At 41.7% G+C, this 13107-nt stretch overlaps 1 protein-coding gene across 5 annotated transcripts in view; it reads left to right on the top strand.

Annotated features, from left to right (window-relative positions):
* The window catches only part of GALC (galactosylceramidase), a 90968-nt gene extending 78377 nt beyond the window's left edge, over window positions 1-12591 (top strand). For all 5 annotated transcript variants that reach the window (XM_084841212.1, XM_084841231.1, XM_084841205.1 and 2 more), the window contains 3 exons: window positions 3349-3509; window positions 5999-6075; window positions 8985-12591. In XM_084841212.1, the coding sequence (XP_084697338.1) occupies window positions 3349-3509; window positions 5999-6075; window positions 8985-9128 (382 nt within the window). In that variant the 3' untranslated portion in view covers window positions 9129-12591. The remainder of the gene's footprint in view (window positions 1-3348; window positions 3510-5998; window positions 6076-8984) is intronic.
* The last annotated feature ends 516 nt before the right edge of the window (window positions 12592-13107 follow it).

A 13107-nucleotide genomic window follows, 5' to 3' on the forward strand; every position in this document is an offset into this window, starting at 1 on the left:
TCCCAAGGAGCAAGCGTCTTTTAATTTCATGGCTACAGTCACTGTCTGCGGTGATCTTGGAGCCCAAGAAAGTAAAATCTGTCACTGCTTCCATTTCTTCCCCTTCTATATGCCAGGAAGTGATGGGGCCAGATGCCATGATCTTCGTTTTTTTAATGTTGAGTTTCAAACCAGCTTTTGCACTCTCCTCTTTCACCCTCAACAAGAGGCTCTTTAGATCCTCTTCGCTTTCTGCCATTAGGGTGGTATCGTCTGCATATCGGAGGTTGATAATTGTTGATAATTCTCCCAGCAATCTTAATTCCGACCTCTGATTCATCCAACCCGGCATTTCTCATGATGTACTCTGTATATAAGTTAAATAAGCAGGGTGACAATATGCAGCCTTGTCTTACTCCTTTCCCAATTTTGAACTAATCGGTTGTTCCATGTCTGGTTCTTACTGTTGCTTCTTGACCCTCGTACAGGTTTCTCAGGAGACAGGTAAGGTGGTCTGGTACTCCCATCACTTTAAGAATTTGCCACAGTTTGTTGTGATCCACACAATCAAAGGCTTTAGCGTAGTCAATGAAGCAGAAATAGACGTTTTTCTGGAATTCTCTTGCTTTCTCCATGATGCAGCTAATGTTGGCGATTTGATCTCTAGTTCCTCTGCCTCTTCGAAACCCAGCTTGTACTTCCGGTAGTTCTCGGTTCGCATACTGCTGAAGCCTAGCTTGTAGGATTTTGAGCATCACCTTGCTGGCATGTGAAATGAGCGCAATGGTGCGGTAGTTTGAACACTCTTTGGCGTTGCCCTTCTTTGGAATTGGAATGTAAACTGACCTTTTCCAGTCTTGTGGCCACTGTTGAGTGTTCCAAATTTGTTGGCATATTGAATGCAGCACTTTAACAGCATCATCTTTTAGGATTTTAAATAGCTCGGCTGGAATACTGTCATCTCCGCTAGCTTTATTGTTACTAATGCTTCCTAAGGCCCACTTGACTTCACTCTCTAGGATGTCTGGCTCAAGTTCAGTGAGCGCACTATCATGGCTATCAGGGACATTCAGATCTTTCCTGTATAGTTCTTCTGTGTATTCTTGCCACCTCTTCTTAATCTCATCTGCTTCTGTTGGGTCCCTGCCTTCTTTGTCCTTTATCATGCCCATCTTTGCACAAAACGTTCCCTTGAGATCTCCAATTTTCTTGAAGAGATCTCTAGTCTTTCCCATTCTGTTGTTTTCCTCGATTTCTTTGCATTGTTCACCTAAGAAGGCCTTCTTGTCTCTCCTTGCTATTCTCTGGAACTCTGCATTCAGTTGGGTATATCTTCCCCTTTCTCCCTTGCTTTTCGCTTCCCTTCTTTCGTGAGCTACTTGTAAAGCCTCATCAGACAGCCACTTTGATTTCTTGCATTTCTTTTTCTTTGGGATGGATTTCGTTGCTGCCTCCTGAACAATGTAACGGACCTCCGTCCATAGTTCCTCAGGCACTCTGTCTATCAGGTCTAATCCCTGAAATCTATTCCTCACCTCCACTGTATATTCATCAGGGATATGATTTAGGTCATACCTGAACGGTTTAGTGGTTTTCCCGACGTTCTTCAATTTAAGCCGAAATTTTGCAAGAAGCAGCTCATGATCTGAGCCACAGTCAGCTCCAGGTCTTGTTTTTACTGACTGTATGGAGCTTCTCCATCTTTGGCTGCAAAGGACATAATCAATCTGATTTCGATATTGACCATCTGGTGACGTCCATGTGTAGAGTCGCCTCTTGTGCTGTTGGAAAAGAGTGTTTGCTATGATCAGCATGTTCTCTTGGCAAAACTCTATTAGCTTTTGTCCTGCTTCATTTTGTACACCAAGGCCATGCCTGCCTGTTATCCCGGTGATTTCTTGACTTCCTACTTTAGCATTCCAATCCCCTATGATGAAGAGGACGTCTTTTTTTGGTGTTAGTTCTAGAAGGTGTTGTAGGTCTTCATAGAACCGATCAACCTCAGCTTCTTCGGCCTCAGTGGTTGGGGCATAGACTTGAATTACTGTGATGTTGAATGGTTTGCCTTGGATTCGTACTGAGATCATTCTATCATTTTTAAGATTGTACCCCAGTACTGCTTTTCCCACCCTTTTGTTGACTATGAGTGCTACTCCATTTCTTCTAAGGGATTCTTGCCCACAATAGTAGATATGATGGTCACCTGAATTAAATTTGCCCATGCCTGTCCATTTTAGTTCGCTGATTCCCAAGATGTCGATGTTCAATCTTGCCATCTCATGTTTGACCACCTCCAGCTTACCTTGATTCATTGATCTTACATTCCAGGTTCCTAAACAATATTGTTCTTTACAGCGTCGGACTTTCTTTTCACCACCAGAACATCCACAGCTGAGTGTCCTTTCAGGTTTGGCCCAGCCGCTTCACTCTTTCTGGCGCTACTTGGAAATACCCTCTGCTCTTCCCCAGTAGCATATTGGACACCTTCCGACCTGAGGGTCTCATCTTCCGGCGTCATATCTTTTAGCCTTGTGATACGTTCCATGGGGTTTTCTTGGCAAGAATACTGGAGTGGGTTGCCATTTCCTTCTCCAGGGTGTCATATATCAGTTTAAAACCAAAAATAGTAAAAGTTTGAGACACGAATGCCACAATCCTGTGCATGTTCAGACAGAAAAAAGTCAGACAGAAACAGTGTTCACCAGCCAGACTCAACAGTGGTAGGACTTTTTTCTGTCTAAACATACATAGGATGGCACCCTTAGTGTATCTTGGGATACCAAGAATAATATAGCTATGCAGGCCAGACAGTGAAAAATATCCATATAATGATACAGCTGAGTAGTATCTAATATGTCTTTTTCCTGGAATAGACAATGGCATATGTTACTCACGTCATAGTTTTTCTGTGGTGCTTTTCTTTTTTCTTTGTTGAGAAATAGCATCTGTATGTGTGTGTGTGTGTGGCGGGGGAAAGCTGATGGCACACCAAGGGACAGGTTTGATCCTTTCTCCCTTTGCTATTTTCCGTTGAGGGCCCCCCCCAGTAAATGCAATGTGGTGGGGGGGAAATAGCAGCTTTGGAGAGGGAGTATTTTCAGTGGGAAAGTACCCCCCGCAAGGGTTGAGCCCACCCCAGTGCCCCACAGTCATGATCCAGATCAGGTTCTCTCTCTTCCCCCCACCCCCTCGCTCTCATGGCAACAGTTTTTAAAAGCAAAGCAAGCATGGGAGAGACTATCACTTCATTAACACAATGAATGAGGGACTTATTAGTTGAAGACGCATGTGCACGGACACACCCTTCTGTTAAAACTTTAACCCTTTCCTTCATTCTCCCAGTGTTCAGAACTATATTGTCTTTTACAGGGTAAACCTAACAATAACATGTGACGTTTATATAGAATCGGATAAAGGAGGCGCGTTTGTTGCTGGAAGAGTTAACAAAGCTGGGATATACGTTAGGGATGCTAAAGGCATTTTCTTCTGGGTACTTCCTGATGGCACATACCGAGTCACTGGTGATCTCCGTGAGTAACATTTAAGTATTTCTTACATGCCTACTAGATAGCTGCAGTTGGCACTTTATCCTGAGCTAATGCATGGCGGCATTCTTAGGTGCTCAATGCTGGTGTTGCCAATCCCTTATGCAATAGTTTTGATTACTAATGTTGCTACATCGTAGATCAGTAACAGATTGCTCTTTGTGTTTCTCCCTCAGCTTGGTTTCAAGCCAAGATGTTTTTGCTCAATTATCAAATGGCAATTATAACTGGCTCAGAAGTAATGAAAGCCAAATCTCTTCAATCTAGAACTGTAGATTGTTCTTTATTTGTAGTGTTAAACACCCAAGTGTTAAGGGAAAACTAACTGATTTATAATAGCAGGTCACTTTTTGGGAAAGAACTTCCCATATGGTTTAGATTCCAGGGTCTATAAGATCCTTAGGCAGACATTCAACCTAGAGGTGGATGAATCTGTCAAGATCAATTTTGCTCAGGTTCTCCATTTTTCTAGTTGGTTTTGTCATGTTCCTGCATCGGATTTTGAAAAATTGGAAGGATATTTGAGGGCATCTTTGAAAAATGCGCATTCATTTTTGTACACACTTTTGAAGAGCAATTTTCCAGTCAATAAAGTGTTTTTTTGTGTTTTTTTTCTTTAATATTGTAGGCATTTTTGAAAATATGTGCATTTTTTAAAAAGTGCACATTTTTTATACACACTTTCCCCCTCTGAATTGCATCACCAATTTTGGAAATGTGCAGATTTTTTGTACATACTTCCCCCCTCTGAATTGCATCACAAATTTTGGAAATGTGCAGATTTTGATGGTAAACTGTGTTCCGGTCAGTGCGAATTTGGGAAGTTCTCATTAAAATGCAAAGCCAGTTAAATGCGAACACAATGAATTCCTGCCTCACCCATCCCTAATTCACGCAAGGGCTAAAAGTTGGTGAGGGGCATGTGTACAAACCCTGCCTCCAACATCTCTGTGCATCTGGCTTCTCTAAAGACAATTGTGCATTTAGCACTAAGGACTGAAGGGGGATTGTAAACACATTCAGCTGAATGTGCTTTCAGACCTCCCCATAACTGGGAGCCCTGCTAAAGCACAGGTAAGAATATGTGGTTATTTCAACTACACATACTTTGGCTGAGTTTATAATAAGCTTTAAAGACCAGGGGAATGATGCAATGGCTTCCTAGAAAAGGTGAGTTTTGAGGAGGGCTTAAAGGAAATAAAGGAGGTGGAGGCATTCTGGGAGGCACTTCCAGGCATAAGTGGCAGCAAGGGAAAATAGCTGGCATTGTTTCAAGGATCAGGAGACCTTTGGGCAGCAGAGGGTGGTGGAGCTAGACAAGGGAAGGTCCCAGGAAAAGATGTGTCAGGATATAAGCTCAGAGAGGCAAGGCTGGACAAGGTCATCAAAGTGGTGACCATATGCTCTGAAATTCCAAACCTTGCTATGCTTAAGAACTGGAATGGACTCTGTAAAAGTACGTAAGCAGCATGTCTGGTTTAAAAAGCCAGTGTGATATAGTGCTTAGGCCAGCCTTTTCAACCTGGCACCCTCCATATGTGTTGGACTACAAATTCCATAATTCCCAGCTGCAGTCCAACATCTGGAGAGCACCATGTTGGGAAAGGTGGGGCTAGAGTACCAGACTAGAGGTCTGTGTTGGAATCCCCACTCAGCCATAAGCCTCACTGAGGGACCCTGCGCCAGTCTCCCCCCACCCCTCTCTTTCTCAGCCTAACCTAACTCACAGGGTTGTTGTAAGGATAAAATGGGGGAGACCACGTGTGCCACTCTGAGCTCTTTCAAGGAAGGATGAGGATGATAAATTATATGCAGGGTATGCAAAATGTTTCTGCTCTTTCAGTTTAATTTTAATAACTTGACATTTATACACTCTCTTAAGGTGCAGTCCTATGCATGTACTCTCCAGATGTTTTGGACTACAGCTACCATAACCCCTGACTATTGGCCAGGCTGGCTGGCGCAGATGGAAGTTGAAGTCCAAAACATCTGGAGGGCACCAGGTTGCCCAACCCTGCTAGAACTCCAAATAAAATAGTTATAGTAGTTAAAAGTCCAAGTAAACTATAAGATTGAACAGTATCCTGCTCCTCATTATTCATATATACACACACGCACACGTAACATTCATTATCTTCCTGTCTTCTTTCCCTAACGCCTACTGTATTAGTCAGTTTGTCCCATATTCTGGAAACCCATTCACTGATGGAAGGAAAATTTATTTGTTCCCCATTTACAATTTATGGCCATTTGACCCGCTGTTTATAAATGAACTATCAATTCTAAACCCTCAGGTAGAACTTTATATTTACCAGAACATAATGGAATAACTACAGGGTCAAAAGTTAAATCATATCCTGTCATGCTTTTAATGTTGTTCGCAATAGAGTGCCAGCATCAGATAATTTCAGGGCATGTCCAAAATACAGCAAATGATTTAAAGTATAAATGTTTAAAGTATAATTTGTTTGCAGATGGCGAAGATGTCTTGATGAAAGGGCTATCTGGTGTGCGCCCTAAAGCATGGAATACACTCACCCTGATTCTTAAGGTAAGCACTGACACTGGAGTAAAACAGGGTTAATTTTGACAGACTGCAAGAGATGACACTTGAACTCTTCTGAATTCTAAAATATTTATAATCCTCAGGAACTTCTTGTGAAAAGCAATTATTCTCTTACAGATGAAAAATCTGTGTCAAAGTGGGGGCAACTGTGTTAAGCGTACTAGACTTTAATAACAAGTGGGAACAGCAGCAGAACATTGCAGCTAAATGTAGAAGTGCCGTCTTTCAGGATACTCCCCTCCATTCGCTCACACATGTATGCACCTGCACGGTTCTCCCCGCAACTCTCAGCAGCATTCTTTGACCACTGAGCATGCTTTGTCCTCATGTTTTGGAACTGACACTCCTCCCTTAGGATTTTCTTCCCATAAATGTATTTATATGTCTGCAAACTATGAGGTTTCCCTAAGTCTGCTGATACATGGAACTATATTGGCAAATCACTACCAAATTCAACAGCCAAAGGCAGTACTCTGTGAAGTCTGTTATGTGTGGATGGTACTGTTTGGCTGCTTAAGGATCCACACTCTGGAAATCAGTTCGATATTAGTATATGGGATTTCCTTGGGGGTAGCCGTGTTAGTCTGTTGCAGCAAAAGCAACCCAAGAGCCTTGTGGCACCGTAAAGTCTAACAAATGTATTATGGCATAAGCTGTGATGGACTAGAGTGCAATCCATCAGATATATGAAGTCTTATCCTAAGTTGGCAAGTATATTGCACACGGCTGTAGATGGGGGGGGGGGTGCAAGCAGTAAGATCAGAGGGAAGACTGACAATTAAATTAAAATTAAAATTGTTATAGTGACCATTCACAAAGTAGAGCTGCTGGTAACCAAACATCCAGGCACTGGTAAGCTAATCAACACCTATAGCAGGATAAAGACCCGTTATCTCAATCAATACCACTGGTGATAGAACTGAACTTCATGATAAGCTGTAATTCAAAAGTTTCATGCTAGAGTTTCTGTTTGTTTGGAGTTCCTTTGTTGAAGAATACATGGGGCTGCCTTTGAAAACGGTCCGGAAACTTCAGCTGGTCCAAAATAGGGCAGCAAAATTGTTAACAGGGACTGGCCTGCGAGCTCATATTACGCCAGTACTTTTTCAGCTGCACTGGCTGCCAGACCATTTCCGGGCCCGATACAATGCAGCTGGTATTAACATTCAAAGCCCTTAATGGCTTGGGGCCAGGTTATCTGAAGGATCGCCTCCTCCCCTATGTGCCTGCCCGGACCTTAAGATCATCGTCAGCAGCCCTTCTCCGTGACCCCCTGCCAAAGGAAGTGAGGCGGGTGGCTACTAGGAGGAGGGCTTTTTCTGCTGTGGCACCCCGGCCCTGGAATGTGCTCCCTAGTGAGGTTTGCCTGGCACCAACATTGTATTCCTTTCGGCGCCAGGTGAAGACCTTTTTATTTTCCCAGGCATTTTAGCTTTCTAAACTTTTAGCTCTGCTGTTTTAAATCTGTATTTTAAACTCCTGAACTGCTGCTACGTTTTATTGTGGTTGTATTGTTATATTGTGGTTTTAATATTCTATATATTTTAAATTGTTTTATTATGTTCTGTTTGCTTTAATTTTTGTGAACCGCCCAGAGAGCTTCAGCTATTGGGCGGTATATAAATAAATAAATAAATAAATATAAATAAATAAATAAATAAATAAATAAAGAATGGCCTCGTTAAGGTCAATAAAATTGTAACCTTGGGGTGCAGCCTATGAGTGATTCCCATGTTGCTTCTTAGACCCGGCCTATGCAACCGGAGATGTCACATTTGAGCTAAGTAGCTTTGTGGCCCTTTTTCTTTACATTCTGACCTTTTCTTCTTAAACAGAATGAGCAGTGCTGGTTTGTACAGAGGGAAAAAAACAGCACTTGGATATTTTGTGCCTAGCTTTCCTTGCAAGACGTTTTTTCTTCTTTTGCTAAAAGCATTGCTGAGCATCCCAAAATTTTGTGTGGTGTGAGGAATCCCAGTGGGCCCAAGACACTTGATCATTTGGTATATTCAGTATGTGCTGCCCCAGATCCTGGAAGGGAAAGTAGAGATGTCCGGCTCAGAGAAATCCAGCCCTCTTGGGGCTTGATGGATTTCCCTGTAGCCCCCGGCTTGGTTTGCATTCGTGACCTGAACCACAGGCTCTCCGCCAGAACGTGTGGACTCTCCAGTCAAGTTGGTGCCAGTCAAGTTGGGCTTGGGCTGAGCTGCCAAAAGCTCGGTGGACTTGACCACCCAGATGGATTCCTCCAACATCCCTAAGGAAAGTAACTTCAACCTTTCGGAAGATCAGATAAAGTGAAATGAGTCTGAAATGTTAGTATACATGGTGCAAGTCTATTTGTTTTAGTGGTTTAGTATATGGGGTCAGCCATAGGTTTGGCAAAGTACTGGCTTTGGATGTTGAATTTGGTATTGATTTGGGTTCTGGTTCCAGCTCCATATCTGTAATGTCAAGCAAATGTCTTGGAGACTCAGGCAGCCTTCTGGAATTGGAAGAAGAAAGGCTTCCCCTCCCCCCAAACACGCCAGCTACATACGTTAGCTTCTGCCTTCTTTGATTTCATCCTGATACAAATTATACTGGAACAAAAAGAAGGGCTTATGAGGGACCATTTACAGAACCAGAAATCTTTTCGAATCCATAGAGTTCTTTCCTGCCATTTGAAGTCCTTCAGAGGGCAAGTCTGGTGAAACAACACATTCTGACTTCTGCAACCGAGTGCAAAGTTTGCCACTCAATGCTTTTACCTACCAACTTACTATGGCTGAACTACCATTGGCTTTAACGTTTCAGGTTACTGAGTAGTTTTGTGACCCTCATGCCTGACGAATCTGTCTAGTGCATTCATATCAGGCCTTGTTATGTTGACATTCTCCCCTTACTTTTGGCAGGGCTCTAATGCTTCCGGCATGTTAAATGGCTACCCTCTCTGGGAGAATGTCACTGTATACGATCCAGGGAATGGCTGGGCAGCTATTGGGACGCGCTCGTTTGAAATGACCCAATTCGACAATTTTCAAGTTCAGGCCAGCTGAAGCTTCTGTCACACTTGGTCAAGTCAATTCTTTTCTCTTTTGAACTAGAGCCAGTTCAAACCTTGGATATTTTACTTGTTTGTAAATGATATTGTATGGGATTTTTTGCTTCTTTCTCACTGCTTTTAAGAAAGCATGCAACTTTCTTCTAAAGTGTAAATACATCTGTATCTTCCTAATTAGGATTTTCTCAGAATTCATACTTTTATCTCCTGGGTAGAAAGCATTAGTTCCACAGAGTATTTTTTTTTCTTTCTTTTGCAAACCATAAATGGAACTGTAACACACTCCTGGGCTTTTAATTGCTGGGAATTTAAACATCCTAGCATTATTTGAAGAAATGTGCAACAGAGACCTCACGAAACTTCTATTTTCAACACTTCCTTTAGCTATGAAGTCCACTCCTTTTACTAAGATTCAGTCAGATAATGTATTATGAAATGATGTAATTTTAAAGATATTTTCGCCTCTTTTGTATCCTTTCTGAAGTGAAGGAATAAAGGACTCCATGGATTTAAATGCCTTCTCCCAGGAAATGAGAGATTTCACTCCTAGCCTTCTAATGTCTTAATCCAGCCATCTATTTTAATGAAAAAGGAACTAGTTGATGGCTGGCTTACCAAGTGCCTTATTTTAAACTACCTCCACTGCTAAGAGCAGTGTAGCAAATACGTTGAAAGAGCCTGCCCCACGACTTGCCTTGTCTTTTCACTTTTCCTCTGCTTGTCTAGGTAAATGGAAGGAGAAAAGATCTCTAAGGGGTTGCTGATGAAAATTCATGGCCAGTTCACACATGAAGGTGCCCCCACATGATCACTTTGAGAGCACTCAAGATTGCCGGGCTTACAGCTCACACATTTGTGTGAATGTTCCCCGCCACTTGGGTGACTGAGCTTTTAGGATGCTGGCGATAATGGGCTGGATCCAACCCTCACAAGAGTGAAAGTCCACTCATGCAGCCTCTGCTTGCACAATGGCACTTATTTGTTCTCTCTTCCCTGTTTAGCCCCCTGTGTATGCCCCAAATCTGCTTCGGAGGGTCCCTCAACACTCTGAACAGATTTGGGGGGCACACAGGGGGAAGGGGAAATCCAGTCCACCAACGGTTTCCTTCTGGTGGCGGAATGAGACCATTCAGTATGGCCCACTATTTGCAAGATGGAACTGGTTCATACAAATAGCTCCTCCATGTGAGTCTGATTAGAAAACCAGTGGCAGTCTCTTGCATTTCCACTGAAATCCGGTGTGAACTGACCTTAAGGTATAGAACGTTTGGCATTGACTGCTGATCTGCTTGCAGGGGTGGGCAGACGTGAGGAGTCTACTTTGTTTGTTACTTCAAGGTCTATCAACTGGAGCCAGGTGCAAAATGTTGAAGGGACAAACCAGATATAAAATGATGGCTCAGGGTAGAGCTAGTTGCCTCCTACTACCTCAGGAGCAATACACTAACCTGCCTTTACAAATACAAAGTAATATCTTGAATTACTACAGATAAAAGATTCTAAAGCTAAAACTGACCGACAGAATTACACAAAAGCCTTGGCCAATGCAGCCAGTATTTTACAGGCAACACACACTGATGCCAAGAGATAAACAATTAACAGAGGACAAGCCATGCCAAACAGGTTTTTAAAAAGTTGCTATTGTTAAACTGTCGGCCATCAGAAATCCTTGCCAATCTACTGCAAATCAGTCAGAGATCTACCAATTGGTCCTGATCTACTTTCTGACCACCTTTTATCTTCACAAATCCTCTCGTGTTCCTTCTTCTTCCCAAGTTGCTAAGTAACGGAATGCTGGGTTCTTTGAAATAAGCAGCCAGGTCCTTAAAACCAGAGCACTTTGTAAGAAAATAGCTCAGTTTGTTGTCCCTCTTGATTTCTTTTTTGGAGTTGTCAACTTGCCATACACTTTCCAGAAAGCTAACTTGTTAAGGCAAAGTGTATGCTGGCCTAGTTGAAGTAGATTGTTCTAGAAAATGTCCCCATCAAGCAATAGACTTCTCTCTCCCAACCCCCTTTTTTTCATTTGAAATAGATTTCTGAGACAGAGAGCTGGTTCAGACTAATACATAATAGCTTATTAGGCCAAGCTATATATGAACCTTTTTGCTTGTGGTCAAAGCCTCTTCACTGTTAAAACAGGAAACCTCGAATTAAACCATAGTTCCCATTTCATCCAAACCAGAAAACTGTGGTTACTAGCTTTGGAACAAGACAGGATATTAAATCAACTCAAACCGTGGCTTGATAGTTGGTTCCAAAACGGGTAATCACAGATTCTTGATTTGGATAAAATGGAAAACTATGTTTAATGGAAGGCTTCCTGGTTTAAACATGATGAAGGGGCTGTCTGTGCAGGCAAAAGGTTTGTACATGTCTTGGCTTAATAAGCTGTGATAGGATCGTCTGAATGCAACCACTGCTAAATATACTTTCAGTTTGGCTAGTGGAAGCTACCTTATAGAGATCAGTATTTTGAGGCTCTGTCCTGATTGTGAGTGTGACTGTTTATGGTATATCAAAGTTAAACAGTTCATCTTTTTAAGGGAAAAAATGTTTATTAGGGTTTTTTTAAACCCCTAAACCAGGTGTATTTCATACTGCAGCTTTAGAAGCTAAATAAATGGGGAATCTTCTGAAAGATATCTATAGGTGTCTTGCGTGAAATTGGATGCCTTATGCTAGTACTGATATTGGCTAAACTTGCTGGTCAGATCAGATTCCAAAAATGGAAATTAAGATGTTCATTACAGCATTTCATTCTTTGTAGCTTGTAGATGTAAGGACATGATTGACTTTATCTGTTCCAAAGAATGAATTTTTAAAAATCACTTTTGCACTAGATTAACAGATGGTTCTATTTTTGCATTGTGTACTAAATGTTAGCATAATCAGGAGTTCAGTTTCTTGTTAATTTATGAAATAGTAAATTTAGAGGTGCTGTATTGTAAGTGTGCTTAATGGTTTAATGTTTGCTGTGTGTTTGGCTTACCTAATTCTTAACAATCTGCCTTGATGTTTCGGCAAGAGGCTAATATATGTGAAAGACAAAGCCTACTGTTTCAAACTGAAAAAAAAAAATGCTATTTAAAACCTTTATCTCTGTAGAATACTACTTAATACCTGTCCAGGTATTAAGTATCTGCAGGAGATGTCCTTTTGAGGGCACCATTCCCCACAGAGGCCTGTTTGTTGGGTATGTTTGAAAGGGCTTCTCATGTATTGCTCCCGAACTATGGAATGCCCTCCCTTAAGAACTACAGTTGGCCCCCACTCTCTTGGATTTTAGAAAGGGTGTAAAGACACATCTTTTAGAATGTGTACTTTAATATATTAATGTTGTTACCATTTTAATGGTCTTGTTTTTGTTTATGATTTTATTGTTTTAGATAGTACACTGCCTTGATGGTTTTTTAGGTATATAAATGTTAATAAATAAAGAAAGAATGCACATATTATTTTACCATGAGTTTGCCTTTTCTGTTTTTGTGCTTGCATTTGTTCTGTGTTGCGTAAATCAGTGTAGGTGTAGTGGCTAGAATTATGGACTTGATCTGGGTTCAGAGACCCACTCGGTATCTGGGTTCAGAGTTTCCCGCTAAGCTATGATGCTCACTGGCTGATCTTGGGCCAGTCACTCTCAGCCTAATCTACTTTATAAGGTTATTTGGATAAACTGGAATTAATTTCCATTTAAGCCACCCTGAGCTCCTTGGAAGAAGGACAGGATACAAATGTGGTAAGTTGTAGCCAATATATGAAGACTGCAGTCTCACATTTCATGAGTGTGTTGAGTTCAATGCAGAGTGCCTCCTTAGAGAAAGAAATATGGTGCCAATATTTAAATTTTCCAGGGAGTGGTAATTGGCTGTTAACACAACAGCCCAACTGGTTCAGCAACATTGGAAGCAAATTTCATATTGAACACTGAAATAAGGAGCGAGATTATATTACAATGTTTGGGTGTGCCAGAA

Source organism: Heloderma suspectum, chromosome 1, assembly GCF_057233095.1.
Source record: "Heloderma suspectum isolate Gila_16-S chromosome 1, 16-S_ref, whole genome shotgun sequence".
In the NCBI taxonomy this organism is placed as follows: Eukaryota; Metazoa; Chordata; class Lepidosauria; order Squamata; family Helodermatidae; genus Heloderma; species Heloderma suspectum.